The sequence below is a fragment of the Notamacropus eugenii genome, chromosome 2 (assembly GCF_028372415.1).
Source record: "Notamacropus eugenii isolate mMacEug1 chromosome 2, mMacEug1.pri_v2, whole genome shotgun sequence".
Lineage (NCBI taxonomy): Eukaryota > Metazoa > Chordata > Mammalia > Diprotodontia > Macropodidae > Notamacropus > Notamacropus eugenii.
Genome location: NC_092873.1, coordinates 201,005,726 through 201,021,882, shown reverse-complemented (window position 1 = coordinate 201,021,882; position 16,157 = coordinate 201,005,726). Strand labels below are relative to the sequence as shown.

Sequence of the window (16,157 nt, the reverse complement as noted above, 5' to 3'; positions counted from 1 at the left end):
CACCAGTAAACTCCGTCCAGAAGCCCCGGCGTCTATGGAGGAGAGGGGGGACCACTAGAAGGTGGGAGCCCCAGAGAAGTGACAAGGGCACACCTGCTCCCGCTCCTGGCAGGGAGCCGAGCCAGAGCGGACCCCCGGCGTACGCAAGGTCGGAGGAGGTCACTGTGGCAGGCTTTGGTAACTGTTTCTCTTTGTTACAAGAGAGAGCTGTGCGGACGGGGACGAGAGGTGTTTCCAGAAGGGACTGTGATGTCATGACACAAGGCGTCACTGAAACGCTTCTTTGGTTTGGTTTGGCTTTTTAAAAAGAAAAATCCCCGGGCATCTTGCGCCGAGCCCCGCATCCCGGGGCGAGCGCGGGGCCGACTCCCTCGCGCGGACCGGCTCCGCGAGCTGTCCGGGGTCCTGAACGAGGGAACACCCCCAGGCCCCAGGGTGCAGTCTGGGGAGAGGGAGGGGAAGGGCCGGGATGGGCAGGTGGTGGGAGGCCGGGCAGGTGGTGGCACGCTGGGCAGGTCGGCGCCGCTCTACTCCGAACCGGGCTCCGGAGGAGAGGTGGGCGGGGCTGGAGGGGGTCGGGAAATGACGTCGCGGCTAACGCGTTCACAGTGCGGGGCGAACGCCCTGGTAACGGCGACTCCCCAGGGCTCCGGCGGCGGCGATCACGACGTTTGCTCCTTGAGGTCCTCGCCTGCCCTCGGCCCGCAGCCAGGGCGTCCCCTCCCCTCCTTCGATATCCCCGCCTGTGCGCGCACCGCCCCAGCCCGCCGGGTCTCCCCGCCCTCGCCCTCCTCATCCTGGTCTCTCCGCAGCGCCGGCGCCGGCGGCGGCCCCCGCGTCCCTCCGCGTCCCTCCGAGTCCCTTGTGACCTGCGGGGCTACGCTTCTCCCGGCCCCCCGAGACGCCTCCGCGCCGGGCGTGGTGAGAGAGCTCGGCCAGGGCCGAGAGCGAAGAGGAAGGTTCCTGCCTGACGCGGAGGCCGTCAGTCCGTGCGGTCGGAGAGGTCCCGGTCCGTTCCGGTCCCCGCGGAGGGACGGAGCCGGGACTTCGGGGCCTAGAGGGGCCCTCGGTGAGGGAGCCTCTGCCCTCGTGCCTCCCGCCCTCAGCCCGAGCACACGCCACCTGCCAGCGTTCCGATCCGCCCGGGAGCCGGGGGGCCGGGATGGAGGCGCGGGGACCCTGGTCCTAGACGTGGCCCGCGGGGAAGATGGCGACTCCAGGCATGAGCTGGCAGCAGCACCATTACTCGGCGGCCGGGGGGGCGACCAAGTTCTCCTCCTCGGCCGGGGCCCAGCAGTCGGCGTTCAGCATGGACTACAGCCAGGATCTCCATTTGAAGATGAGCAAGAAGATAGCTCAGCTCACCAAGGTAAGAGGCGCTGGTGGAGGGGCTCCCTGCCCCCGCCGGCCCCTCGGCCGCGGGAGACGGCAACATTGTATCCAGGACCTGGCGTTCTCTCTACAACCGTTCACACGCGTGCCTGTGCGTCCCTGTGGAGTCCTTAGGAATTGGGGCGGGCAGAGGGGGATGACAGGGTTCAGGGTTGGGAGCTGTTGGCAAGGAAGCCTGCGGTTACCTGGCACTTGGAAGGGTTCGAAACTTTGTGAAACTTTGTGTGCAACTCTAAGTGCACTTGGAAAGTTCAGTCGGACGGCGTGTTTTAGTGAATTGTGTATCCCTTTTTTAGGGGGTATAGCAACCGGTAGACATCTCAGGACAGGTTAGAATTTGTCTCCTTCGTTTCGTAGTAGTTTTTCAACTTAATCCTTCATTTTAGGCATCTGGAGTAACAGGAGACTCCCCAAAGCAGTACACTGGAGAGGTTTTATTTGATCCAGACCGGTGATTTTATTGGCGTAGGAACTCCTGGTGTAGACATTCTCCTCCCCCAGTTAGTTTAACCACCCAACCTATCGTAGATGTAGATTGGACCTCCGGGAGCGTCTATTCCAGGACTCTCGTTTTCCAAATGAGGAAGGTTAAGTAACTTGCCCAGGGTCATGCAACTCGTTGGTTCTGGGCAAAACTGAGAACCCCCTGCTCCCGAGGCTGCTCTGATTCCTTGCACCAAGCTGCCTTTCGGTATGGCACCCTAGCTTGTTCATAGAGGATGACGCCGGATTCACTGACTTCATCGGTATCTCTTATTGTTTTACATCATTTTCAAAAACTGGGTGAATGTGGAGGCAGCACTGGCTTTGGAATTAGAAGACGTATTCGAATCCCACCTCTGATGATTTCTGCTTGTGTGAACCTCCTTGGCCTTAGTGTTCCTCATCCCTAAAATGAGAGAGTTGGACTAGATGACTGCTAAGGTTCCTTCCAGCTCTAAAGCTATGAACCTGTTTAGGAAGGCCAAAAATACATTTCACGTTTTGGGGTTTTTTTGTAGTAAGCCATTTTTTTTTGTTTGGACAGTCTATCAAACATCTTATTAAAATGAATCACATATGACTTTTATATAAGTTAAGTACTTCGTACTGTTTCATCAGTACATTTTTTTTCAAAGCATTACCCAAAAGTTGGCCAAGCAAATGATACCTAAATGGAAGTCTACAATAAGCTTAGAATATGGAAGAATTCAGAGGAATTGTTTGCTGAAAAGGAAAATTTGATGCCTCTAAATTAGCTAAATTGTTCACACCTGATGATCAATCTGTGTTAAGTGGTTTAAGGTTATTGGGTAGTTTCTGAAAGGAAATAATCCATAATTCTTTGATGATTCAGTTTTTGAGTGGGAATGGGGAATGCAGAAGGCAACATTGAAAAGGAAGTAATGGGGCAAGGGAAATCAATGAAACTGTAGCAGAGAGAATAAAGCAGTGAAAAGAGAAAATGCTCGAGTAGAGAAGTTAAGGGAAGTAAGTAGAACAGAAGTTTAACAAGTAGGTCAGAAGCTTAACAAAATCTAATGGGACAAAGGAAGAATTGAGAAATGTAGAAAAAGCTGAAAGCCTGCATCATAAATAATCATCAAACTCAATTTTAGAATTCACGTTCTTTCTGGTTGTGTCAAATGTACTGAAGGTGGGCTGGGTTAGTAGGTTGGTACTTTTTGAGTTCTCTTTGTCTCTAAAAGATTAATAGTTATATTCTGTCAGTACACTTAAATATTTAGGTAGCTGAAAGCTAAGTTTCTTGGAATAGCATTTTGGATGAGTTAGATATTTTAAATTTCAGAATTTTGACATAATAATAATAAGCTTGCATTTATAGAGATTTAAGGTTTGCAAAGCACTTTACAATATTTTCTTATTTTATTCTCACAGCAGCCCTGCAAGGGGGATTACAATTGCTATCCCAATTTTAGTGATTAGGAAACTGAGACAGGCAGGAATTAAGTAATTTATCTAGGGTCACACTGCTACTAAGCATCTCAGATCTTCCTGACTCCAGGTCCAGAGTTCTTTCTACTGTGTGATTTATCATGCTAGAATGATGTATGTGATTATTCATTCTGTTGAATGCTTACTAAATTCCTATTAACTATGCTGATAATTTTAGTTTGCAAACTCCTAATGAAGTAATGCAATACAGCCTAAGTAATACTTGTCTCTATTTTCGTTTTCTCTGTTTCTGATTTCTTTCCTTCCCCGTTGTATTCTTCATAGCTCAAAGTAAAACCCAATGCAGTTACGTAACGCAGATGTAACCAAGGGCTGAAGGGGCTTGTATAGCCAAGTGACTGTCAGATCTTGAGTATCGTTTTTCATGTTGTCTCTACATACACAATTTCTAATTTCTGGGAATTTTTTCTTCCTTTTATGTTTCAGAAACTGCACCCTATCCCTAATTAAATGTCATTTCATCACCTTTGCCTATATTACTGGAAAGAGTGCAAGACTAGAAAGAAAATTGCAATTTTCTGAAACTGTTAACGTTACAGAGCAGGTCTTGACCTGTGTAAGTAGAAGTTTGTTGAAGAGTTCTGTCCCATGGTGTCAAACTCAAATAGAAACATCCCTGTGGATGTTATATTCCCTTAGAAAAGCACAAATTGACATTATTTTTGTTGTACTATATTTTTATTTGTTTTATTAAGAATTTCCCAACTACATTTTAATCTAGTTCTGGCAATACTAGGGAGTGGCATGCAAGTTTGGCACCTCTACTGTCTACCAGTGGGATGGGTGGAATAGAGAAACCATACCAAAATCCCACTCCTGCGCCTAACCCTGAATTCTTAAAAGCATTGTCACAGAGTATAGGCCCAGTAACAGACTTTATCTCAGAACAACCATAGATAAGTTTGAGAAGTTTTAACACTGAGATTCAGGGTGACGAATTTTTCCATCACAACTCTTAGTGAGTTTCTTGGTGGAAGGAAAACTCACATTGAAGTATTTGTACACTTTTAATCCATATATGTGTGTATGTGTACATACTGATGCAGTGCATGAGCACCCATGCGTGTGTATACACACGCACACACACACATACACGCACACACACTGTCCCAAAAGACTTACACTTTTAAGTCCTTAAAGCTTAAAACTGCGCTAAGATTTTGGGGATACCTTGTAATTATATATTATTCCTTTTCCCTTCTCCAGTAGGATGTAAGCTCCTTGACAGTAGGTATGGTTTTTCACTTTGTCTTTGTATCTCCAGGATTTGGTACAGTGCCTAGGGTTAAATAATAAACTGTATCATATATACAAATGGTTGGGGTATTTGTGTGCATACATTATGTTTTTTAAAAGATATATGATTTCATAAGAGGAAATAATCTCTACACTGATGCAGATTGTAAAACTGCCAAGTTTTAGTAGACAATTTTAATATTATGACCAGAAAAATAAACCCTCTGGCAGTGAGACTGCACTAAAAGCTAGGCTGGTCTTAAAAGAACCATACCTACTGAACCTGTACTTGTAGCCTAGCCTTTCTAGCTTGTAATAACATTGCCAGAGGTATATGTCCAGCTTTTGGAACCCAAGATTATTTCGTCACCAAGATGAGGCATTGGAATAGGACTTCAGAGTATCCTTCTCCTCTGTTATCAATACAACATTTGGGAAAAGATGTAAAATGTTATGAAAATACATTATTTAATTAACTACAGAGATTCAAATAAGATCACAATAAATACGGTTCCAGGGACATCTTTGTTAAACTTGGTAAAAAAAAAAAAAGGCAAAGATTTGTGAAGCTATATAATCTAGTGGGTATCTCAATGGAATAGTATTTGTTATAAGCACTTCAGCATAAGTGTTAGTAGTGCGGATAATGTGGAAATATGGAAATAGAAATATAGAATTGGACATCATTATTTTAAAAAAATAAGATTCTTTCTATTTTGAAAACTACCTGTTCGTCTTTTGACCAATTATCAACTGGAAAAAAAGGCTTTTATTATGAGTTTTATTCAGTTTCCTATATATTTGAGAAATGACAAACTTGCTTTATTTGTTCCCCTGGTTTATTGTTTTTCTTCTAAGTTTGGCTGCATTAATTATGTGTAAAAGCTTTTACATTAAAAAGCTTTTTTATTTCATGTAATCAAAATTATATATTTTACATGATTTTATTATAATTTTATCATGATCCTCTATCTCTTCCTATCTATCTCTTCTACCTTTTCATTGGTCATAAACTGTTCTCTTATCCATAAATCTGATAGGACATTTTCCCATATTTCTCCCCATTCCCATATTCTCCCCTAATTTACTTATGCCACTTTTTATCCATTCTGACCTGGTCTGTACCTAATTTCTTAGCAATTTTTGTGGAATGGTAAGTTCCTAGTCCAGAAGCTTGAATCTTTGGGTTTTTCAAACACTAGATTACTTTGATCATTCACTTCTGTGTATTATTACTTAATCTATTAAATTGATCCACCAACTCTATTCTTAGACAGTACCAGATTGTTTTGATGATTAACACTTTGTAATATGGTTTGAAATCTGGAACTGCAGATTTTTTTTTCCATTGATTTCCTTGATATTCTTGACCTTTTGTTCTTTCAGATGAATTTTGTTACTATTTTTTATAGCTCAATAAAATAATTCTTTGGTAGTTTGGTAAGTAACTGAATAAGTAAATTAACTTAGGTATGATTGTCATTTTTATTGTATTGACTTGATTTACCTATGAGCAAATATTATTTTTTCAATTACTTGTATGTCTTCATTTGTGTGAAAAGTTTTGTAATTGTGTTCATATAATCCCAGGGTTTGTCTTGGCAGCTAGATTTTATTTTATATTTTACGTCGTCTGTTTTTCTTTTTAATGGAATTTCTCCTATTTCTTGCTGTGTTTTGTTGGTAAAATATAGACATGCTGATGATTTATATGGGTTTATTTTATATCCTGCAACTTTGCTGAAGTTAATTCTTTCAACTAGTTTTTTAGTTGGTTCTCTAGGGTTCTCTAAGTATACCATCATATCATCTACTAAGAGAGATAGTTTCATTTCCTCATTGCCTATTTTTATTTTTTCAATTTCTTTGTCTTATTGCTAAGGATAGCATTTCTAATACAGTACTGAGTAATAGTCCTTACTTCGCTTCTCATCTTGTAGGGAATGCTTCAAGTTTATCCCCATTATTGTTAATGCTTGCTCTTGGTTTTAGATAGATACTACTTCTCATTTTAAGAAAGGCTCCATTGATTCCTATGATTGACTGTTTGTAATAGGAATGGGTGTTGTGTTTTGTCATAGGTTTTTTCTGCAAATGTTGATATAATAGTGTTACTTTTGTTGTCTTTGTTATTGATATGGACATTTATGCTCATAGTTTTCCTAATATTGAATCAGCCCTGCATTCCTGATAAAAATTCCACCTAGTTATAGTTACATGGTCTTTGTGATATATGACTGAATTCTCCTTGCCAGTATTTTATTTAAAATTTTTGCATCAGTATTCACTAGGGAAATGAATCTGGTCTGTAGTTTTCTTTCTCTGTTTTTCCTCTCCCTGGTTTCCATTATCAAAACTCTGTTTCATATAAGAAAACTGGTAAGACTCCTTTATTTTTTCAAATAATTTATATAGTATTGGGATTAATTATGCCTTAAATATTTAGTAGAATTCACTTGTACATCCATCTGGTCCTGAGGATTTTTTCTTAGCCTCATTTGTGGCATGTTTAATTTGTTTTTCTAAGATAGTATTATTAAATTATTCTATTTCCTCTTATAATCTGGGCACTTTATATTTTGTAAATATTAATCCATTTCATTTACATGGTCAGTTTTACTGGCATAGAGTTGGGCAGAAGAACTAATAATTGGTTTAATTTCGTCTTCATTGGTGGTACATTCATCCTTTTAAAAAAAATTTAAACATTTGATACTGGTAAGTTGTTTTTTTTTTTTAATCAAACTAACCAATAGTCTATTGTTTTATTGTTTTTTTCATAAACCAGCTCCTAATCTTATTTATTAGGTCAGTTTTTTTACTTCAGTTTTAGTAATCTATCTTGATTTTCAGGGTGTCCACTTTGGTGCTTAATTGAATATTTTTAATTTGTTCTTTAAATAGTTTTTTGAGTTGCATAGCCAATTCATTGATTTCTTCTTTCTCTCTTTTATTGATATACACATTTTGAAAATACAAATTTTCCTCAAACAACTGTTTTGACTGCATTCCACATATTTTGGTATGTTATCTCTTTGCTGTCATTCTCTTTAATGAGATTATTGATTGTTTCTATAATTTTTTCTTTGACCCACTCATTCTTTAAGATTAAATTAGTTTCCAGTTTTAATTTATGCTTGCATTGCCCTTTGTTAAATGTAATTTTTGTTGCATTTTCTTTTGAAAAGGGTGTACTTAATATTTCTGCTTTTCTGCATTTGTTTATGAGGTTGTAATACCCTAATATATGGTCAGTTTTTGTAAAGATACCATGTACAGCTAAAGAAAAAGGTATGTTCCTTTCTATTCCCATTCATTTTTTTCCAGAGGACTATCATATCTAAATTTTCTAAGCTTCTATTCATCTCCTTGACTTCTAATTAACTTTATGGTTAGGTTTAGTTAGCTCTGATAAAGGAACGTTGAGGTCCCCTACTATTATAGTTTTACTGTCTGTTTGTCATTAATTTACCTTTTCCTTTAAGAATTTGGATGCTATGCCATTTGGTCCATGTATATTTAAAATTGATATTATTTCATTGTCTGTGGTTCCTTTAGCAAAATGTAGTTTCCTTGCTTTTGTCTTTTAATTAGGTCTCATTTTGTTTTTGCTTTTTCTGAGCTTCTGATTCGTACCTCTACCTTTTTTACTTCAGCTGGTGCATAAAAGATACTACCCCAGCCCTTTATTTTAAGTCTTCTAGTCTCTCTTTTTCAGGAGTGTTTCTTGTAAACAATGCATTCAGTTTTCTAATCCTTTCTGCTATCCTCTTTCATTTTGTGGGTGAGTTCATCCCATTCATATTCATAGTTATTATAACTGTACATTTCCCTCCATCCTATTTTCTTCTATTTATCCTCTCTTTTATCCTGTCCCTCCCTCGAAAGTCTGTTTTGCTTCTCACAACTGCTTTCTTTTATCAGCCCTCACTTTTTATTACCTCTCCCCTTATCCTTTGCCCCTCCTACTTCCCTATTGGGTAAGGTGGATTCCTATTACCAGTTGAGGTGTGTGTGTGTGTGTTTGTGTATGTGTGTATTTTCCTCTTTGAATCAATTTAAATGTGAATGAGGTTCAAGCTTTGCCCACTTCCACCCCTCAAACCATTTTCTCTTTTATTGTAAAAGCTGTTCTTTGCATACCTCTTTTATGTGAGATAATTTTCCTCATGCTTCTTCTTCTTTCTGCCTTCCTCAGGGCATCCCTCTTTCTTATGTATCTTTTTTTTTTTTTAAATATCATTCCAACATAATTGATTCACTTTTGCACTTTCTTTCTATTTAGTATCCTAACTGTCCTAATAATGATAAGGTTCTTGGAAGAGATATCTATCTCTTTTCACATAGAAAGGTAAATAGTTTTGTGGAATTTGAATGTTTTCTGACTACTTGAAATGTTTTCCCTTTGACTTGGGAGCGCCAGAATTTGGCTGTGATATTTCTGTGAGTTTTCATTTTGGGAAGTCAGTATTCTTTCAATTTCCCATTTATCCTCTGGTTTGAGGATATTGGGGCAGTTTTCCTTGATAATTTCTTTAAATAGTAATGTCTAGACAAAACAGGAAGATGACAAATGTTAGAGAAGATGTGGGAGAGTTGGAACACTAATTCATTGTTGGTGGAGCTGTGAGATGATCCAACCATTCTGGAAAACAATTTGGAACTATGCCCAAAGGGCTACAAAAATATGCATACCCTCTGACCCAGCAATATCACTTCTAGGGCTGTATCCCAAAGAGATCATAAAAATGGGAAAAGGGCCCACATGTACAAAAATATTTATAGCAGCTCTTTTTGTGGTGGCCAAGAACTGGACATTGAGGGAATGCCCATCAATTAGGGAATGGCTGAACAAGTTGTGGTATATGAATGTAATGGAATACTATTTGCTATAAGAAATGACGAATAGGAGAACTTCAGAAAAACCTGGAAAGACTTATATGAACTGATGCTTAGTGAAATGAGCAGAACCAGGAGAACATTATACACAGTAACAGCCACAGTGTGTGAGGACTCTCTCTGATAGACTAATTCCCACAGCAATGCAAGGACCTAAAACAATCCCAAAGGACTCTTGAGGTTAAATGCCATTCACATTCAGAGAACGAACCATGGAATCAGAATGCAGAATGAAGCAGACTATTTTCTCTTGTGTTATGTTTTAGTTTGGTTTGGTTTTTCTTTTGGTTTCTCTCATTTGTTTTAATTCTTCTATGCAACATAACTAGTGTAAAAATGTGTTTAATAAAAATGTATGTGTAGAACCCATATAAGATTGCATGCCATCTCGGGAAAGGAGAGGGAGAGGGATGGGGAGAAAATTTAAGACTTGTGGAAGTGATTGTTGAAAACTCAAAACAAATTAAATTTTAAAGAAATAAAAAAAATAATGTCTAGGTTCTTTCTTTGATCATGGCTTTCAGATAATCTAATAATTCCTAAATTAATTCTCCTTGATCTGTTTTCTAGGTCAATTTTTTCCAATAAGATATTTTACATTTTCTTTTTTTTTCATTATTTTGATTTTGCTTTATTGTTTCTTGATGACTCCTGAAGTCATTAGCTTGCACTTACCCAATTCTAGTTTTTAAGGAATTATTTTCTTCAGTAGGCTTTTTTAACCTTTATTTCCATTTGGGCCATTCTTCTTTTTAAGAAAAGTTATTTTACTTTCATCAGTGAATTTTTGTATTTTTTTCCACTCAGCCAATTCTGTTTTTTAAGATGTTAATTTGTTAATTATTTTTTGTGCTTCCTTTACAAAGCTATTTTATTGTCACCTATTTTGTTTAACTTATATACAGAGTATATGATGTGAAAATGCCAGGCTGAATGAATCAAAAGCTGAACTAAGTTCCGAGGAGAATTATCAACAATCTCAGATATACTGATGATACCACTATGATGACAAAAAGTGAAGAGGAATTAAGAATTCATCCTCTTGATGAGGATGAAAGAAGAGAATATCAAAGCTGGCTTGAACTGAAGCTTAACATCAGAAAAACTAAGACATTGGCAACTATTCATATCACTTCCTGGCAAATAGAGGGAGAAGAAATAGACACAGTATTAGATTTTATATTCTTGGGCTCAGAAGGTCACTGCAGGTGGCAGCTTCAACCAGGAAAGTAAAAGAAGCTTGCTCCTGGGTAGGAAAGCTATGGCAAATCTGGACAGCATTCTAAAAAGCAGAGATATCACCTTGCTGACAAAGGTCTATGTAATCAAGGCTATGATTTTTCCAGTAGCAATGTATGGCTATTACATTTGGACTATAAGAAAAGCTAAATGCTACAGAATTGGCAATTTCACATTGTGGTGCTGGAAAAGACATTTTGAGATTCCTTTGGACAGGAAGATCAAATCCATCAATACTTAAAGAAATTTATTCAGACTATTCACTGGAAGGTCAAATATTGAAGCTGAAGCTTAAAAACTTTGGCCACATAATGAGAAGATGGCACTCATTGGAAAAGACCCTGATCTTGGGAAAGATTGAAGGCAAAAGGAAAAGGGGTCTGAAGAAGATGAGATGGATAGTGTCATGGAAACCACGAACGTGAACTTGGAGAGAGAGAGGAGGATAAAAGTGACTGCTGTGCTGTGTGTGGTCCATGGGATCATAAAGAGTTGGATACAACTGAATGACTGAACAATAACATAATTGGCGTATGTCCCAGTCACGGATGCTTGCTGCTAGCTTGCAGGATGCCTGTCCTGTGCTGATCCCCTGCAGCCACAGCAAGAGGAACCTGTCCCATTGCTCCACCTAGCCTCATGAGCTAAAAAAAGCTGCTGCACTACATTTTCTTTTGGCTCCACTATTCCAGGATTTTTCCTGGGGCTGTATTTTCTGGTTTTTCAAGGTCAGTAGGGGAGGGTAAGAGCAACTTACTGCTTATTTTACCATCTTGTCTCTATTTGCTAGTTTTTAAAAGAAGCAAAAGCTTGTGTGAATTAATAAGACAAGTACTTAAACTTGTTCAGTATACTTGACCTAGGCTCTTTTGCTGTTTAATGTTCTTTATTTACATAGTTACCTAGTTATAATTTGTGTGTATTATTATTTTGGCTTTAAATTTTTGATTCTGCATCTCTTCGCAGAAACCTCGTAATTCTGTTATTTCTTCTGGTGGAAATTTCATTGCTTATAGCACAATAATATTCCATTATACTTGTATGCCAGAATTTATCCATTCCCTGTACTTAGATACATTATGTGTGTATGCATATGTATATGTGTATATATATATTCATGTATATATCAAATGGATTTGATGGGATAAAGGGTTTTAATATTTTTAAAATTTCTCCTATAAAATTTCTATTATTTGTGAAAAGATAAACACTTTCCTAGCTCTATCAGCTATAGTGTGATAGTTGTTCCATAGCAACACTGAATTTCATCCTCTTTTATTACCTTAGCCAATTTGATGAGCATAAGATGAAAGTGATAGTTCAGTTATTTTTTACATAAGTTTATATTGATAGATTTTGTTTTCTTTATTAAGTATTCTTTCCCCTCCCAGAAAGCTATCCCATGTAACAAATAGTATTTTTAAAGGCAAAAGAAAAAGAGGAAAAATCAGCATAATGGATCTATATATTGAAAAAGTTTGACAATCTGTGCAGTGTGCAACATTTGTGGACCTCATGCTTCTGCAGAGATGTGTATGGGTGGAGGAATCTTCTCATACCTTCTTTCAAGCCATGCTTGTTCTTTCTAATTTTGCAACCTTCGTTTTTTATTTGTGTGTGGTTCTTCCTGTTTACATTGTTGTAGTCGTGTGTATTGATTTTTGGGGGTTTTTTGGCTCTGCTTTACATCAGTCTGCATCAGTTAATGGAGATCTTTCCGTACTTCTCTTATATTCATCACATTCTTCATTTCTTACAATACAGTAATATTCTATTAAATTAATTTATCACTCTTTGTTTAGCTGATCACCAATTGATGGGCATCTATTTTATTTCTAATTCTTTACCATTACAAAAAGCTCTGCTCTAAATGTTTTTGAGATTTTCTTACCAATAGCTTCCTTGAGGTATAAACCTAGAAAGGGAATCTCTGGGTTAAAGGACATGTATATTTTAGTCACTTTGTTCACAGAATTCCTTACTGCTTTTCAGAACAGTAGCACTGATTCACAGTTTCACTGACAATTCAGCAGTGTGCCTATCTTCCCACCACCCCTCTAACATGGACTCTTCCCATCATTTGTCCTTTTTGCCAGTTTGCAGAGTGTGAGGGGAAATCTTAACAGTTTTTTGTTTTGTTTTGTTTTGCATTTCTCTTATTCTTAGTGATTTGGAGCATTCTTTTATGTGGTGGTTCTCTCTTTGACCTCCTGGTTGGTTGTTTTTAACCTTTCTTAGACTCTCTGAAGTGTAGGTTCCTCCTTGAAAGTGGACTGAGAGCTAAAAAAGTTTGTTATGTCAGGAGGAATTAGAAAATTAGCTTGACAGGAATTATAGGAAAATGGCAGAATAAGGCAGGGAATTACCTGCCTCTCCCAAATCTCCCCCCCCTCCCCGAAAATAGCTTAAAATAACACCTCCAAGTGAATTTTACAGCAGTAGAAACACTTACCAGACATGTTGGTCAGACATGGTCTCAAGCTCTGTGGGCACCAGGAGGAGTGAGAACATAGCGATGAGCGTAGCTGCAGAGGGAGAGTGAGCCTGCTGGTTGTAGTCACTCATGGGACAACAGAGTCCTGGTTTTAGTTCCAGGGCAGAGGGGTAATTTGATGCTTGTACCTGCTGGGCGTTTGCTGTGGTCATAGTGCTGAGAAGACCCTGCTCGCCATTCCAGAGTACCTGAGGTCACCCATAGACCAAGGCATGAGCCATAAGATCAGTAAACACACCTGGCCTTGGATCATAGCACATTGGAAGAACAAAAAAGTCAAAGACCCCTAATGGAGCTGTGAAAACAACAGCACAAAAAATCTGATGCCTGAGACATCATCCGCCAAAGCCTGGGAGCAGAGCCTGACCCTAACATAAAGTTAACACCCAAGAAAGAGGCCATTAAAAAATGAGTAAACAGCAGAGAAAGAATTTGACCGTAGATAGTTACTATGGTGATAGAAAAGATCAGGGTTCAAACTCAGAAGAGAATGAAGTCAAAATAACTACTTGCAAAGCTTCAAAGAAAAATGTGAAATGATCACAAGCCCCAAAAGAGTTCTTGAAAGACCTTAAGAAGGACTTTAAAAATCAAATGAGAGGCTGAGGAAAAATTAGGAGAAAAATAAGAATATTGCAAGAAAGTTATGAGAAGAAAGTTGACCAGTTGGAAAAAGAGGACCAAAAACTCATGGGAGAAAATAATTCCTTAAAATTTAGAATTGGGCAAGGGAAAGCAAATAACTTCACAAGACATTAAGAAATCATAAAGCAGAGTTTAAAGAATGAAAAGTAGGAGAGAACATGAAATAATGCATTAGAAAAACAACTGACTTGGAAAACAGATTGAGGGACAGGTAATATAAGAATTGTTGGACTACTTGGAAGTCATGATAAAAAAAAGAGTCGAGACACTATACTTAAAAGAAATTGTTGAGGAAAAAGCCATGTAGTTTTTAAACCAATGAGTAAAATCACAGTTGGGAAAAATTTACTGATCATCACCTGAAAGAGATCCTAAAATGAAAACTCACAGGAACATTATAGCTAAATTTCAAAGCTCTCAGATCAAGGAGAAAATATTAGAAGCAACTAGAAAGAAACAGTTCAAATGTTGTAGAGCTTCAGTCAGGATAACACAGTGAAGCAAAAATCATACAGAAGAGGCATGAATGAAAGAACTGTTAGATTGGAGGGGAGGATAAAGTGGATGGGAGATAGTGCAGAGGAATCTTATTAACTCTTTACAACTGGGTTAAAGAGAACAACTATACATCTAGGTGGATATAAAAGTATCTAACTTAACAGAGAAATTCAAAAGAGCAGTAGGATAGGAAAAGGGAGGGACTCTCACACAAGGGTGTGCAGATTAGGGAGGCAGTGGTTAAAAGTAAATTAAACTTACGAGAAGGGATAAGGTAAAAAGAGAGAGAACTAGTAATTATAACTTTGAATGTAAATGAGATGAATTCACCCATAAAACAGAAACAGATATCAAAATGGATCAAAAACCAGCCCTGATGATGTGTCATTTACCAGAAACACATTTGAAAATAAGAGACCCATATAGAGTAAAAATAAAGTTCTGGAACTGAATTTATGGTGCTTCAGCTAATGTAGGAATAGCAGGGGCAACATCATGATCTCTTACAGTTAAAGCTAAAATAGATTTAATTAAAAGAGATAAACAGGGGAACTATATTATGTTAAAAGGTACCATAGATAATGAAGTAATAATTATAGCTTTAATAATGAATATTTCATACTGAACTTAATTGTATTTTGTTTCAGTGGTACTAATAAAGTACTGGGAATAAAGTATGGACTAACTGTGAAGTTGTTAAAAAAAATCATTTGGCACTGTAAATCGTTGGCTGCAATTATCACTTGATAATTCAGTAGCTGAAATAAAACAATTTAATTGTTCTAAAATATTTCTGGATAAAATTTATTCCATGTATTGCCAATCTAATAAATATCAACCCAGGCTAGAAACTAACTAAAAACTAGAACTTGAAATTATTAAAATTGATCAAATACTGGGACTGAGATGGATGGTATGTGATGTAGTTTAGAAGCTACTACTGCTGTTTGGTGTACTTACACTGCTTTATTTATGTATTTTTCTCATTGATCTTATTCTGGTTTGGCAGAGAGATGAGGTAACATATGTTTGTTAAGTCTGTTAACTTCCTTTGTACCAGGAAAATTTATAATAACTTACATACACATATATACATATCCATAAATATGTGTATATATATATATATACATATATATATGCTTCCCACCTCCCCTGCACCCCAGCAATTGTTAAACATTTATCAGCATACCACTAGTTAGACACCTTCTGTATAAATAATTTATCTGCTAATCATTGCCATTATCCGCTCTCCTTTAGGAGATAAAGGGAATCTTTCTCACCTTACCTGAAACTCTAAGGTGTTTAAGAGATACTGGTACCATAACCACAGTCTGTCACCCTGATGTAATACGAAGCATTGAAAGACAATTAGAAAAGGGGATACTTTGGAGAGAAATGGAAGTAACTGCATATAACATTTTGTATTAGAGCTTATCTCCCTTTTTGTTTTTCACCAGTAGACTATAAATCCCTGAATTGCCTTTATTACCTCCAGATGAATTTTTTCTTCTGTCTACTTGGCAACGTCCATTTTCTTCCTAGCTTCATTATATTAAGTATTATTTCTATTTTCTCTTATAGAATATTGGATACTGAGGTGTTAGTTTCTCAGTGTGATGCTTCTGCTGTCATTGAAGATAAAAATGAAATGCATAGCATAACTAACAGATAGTTCCATTTTATATCTTTTTGTTCTTCAGTTTCATTTATAATTACTTTTGAGATCATCTGATTTAATTGGATTACAGGCTAAGCTTTGCTCATGATTTCTCCTTTTGCTGCTTTTTAATTTGAGGAT

General features: G+C 37.9%; 1 protein-coding gene across 8 annotated transcripts in view; it reads left to right on the top strand.

The window, feature by feature from the left end:
* The first annotated feature begins 635 nt into the window (after positions 1-635).
* The window catches only part of FAM184A (family with sequence similarity 184 member A), a 103,818-nt gene continuing 88,296 nt past the window's right edge, over positions 636-16,157 (top strand). For 7 of the 8 annotated variants that reach the window (XR_011974488.1, XR_011974489.1, XR_011974490.1 and 4 more), the window contains exon 1: positions 636-1,369. Coding sequence is in view for 4 of the 8 variants with exons in the window: in XM_072643158.1 (XP_072499259.1) it covers positions 1,208-1,369 (162 nt within the window). In the remaining 4 variants the exon portion in view is untranslated. Of the gene's footprint in view, positions 1,370-10,326; positions 11,451-16,157 lie in introns of those variants that run through there. The other variant, XM_072643161.1, reaches the window with a different exon arrangement.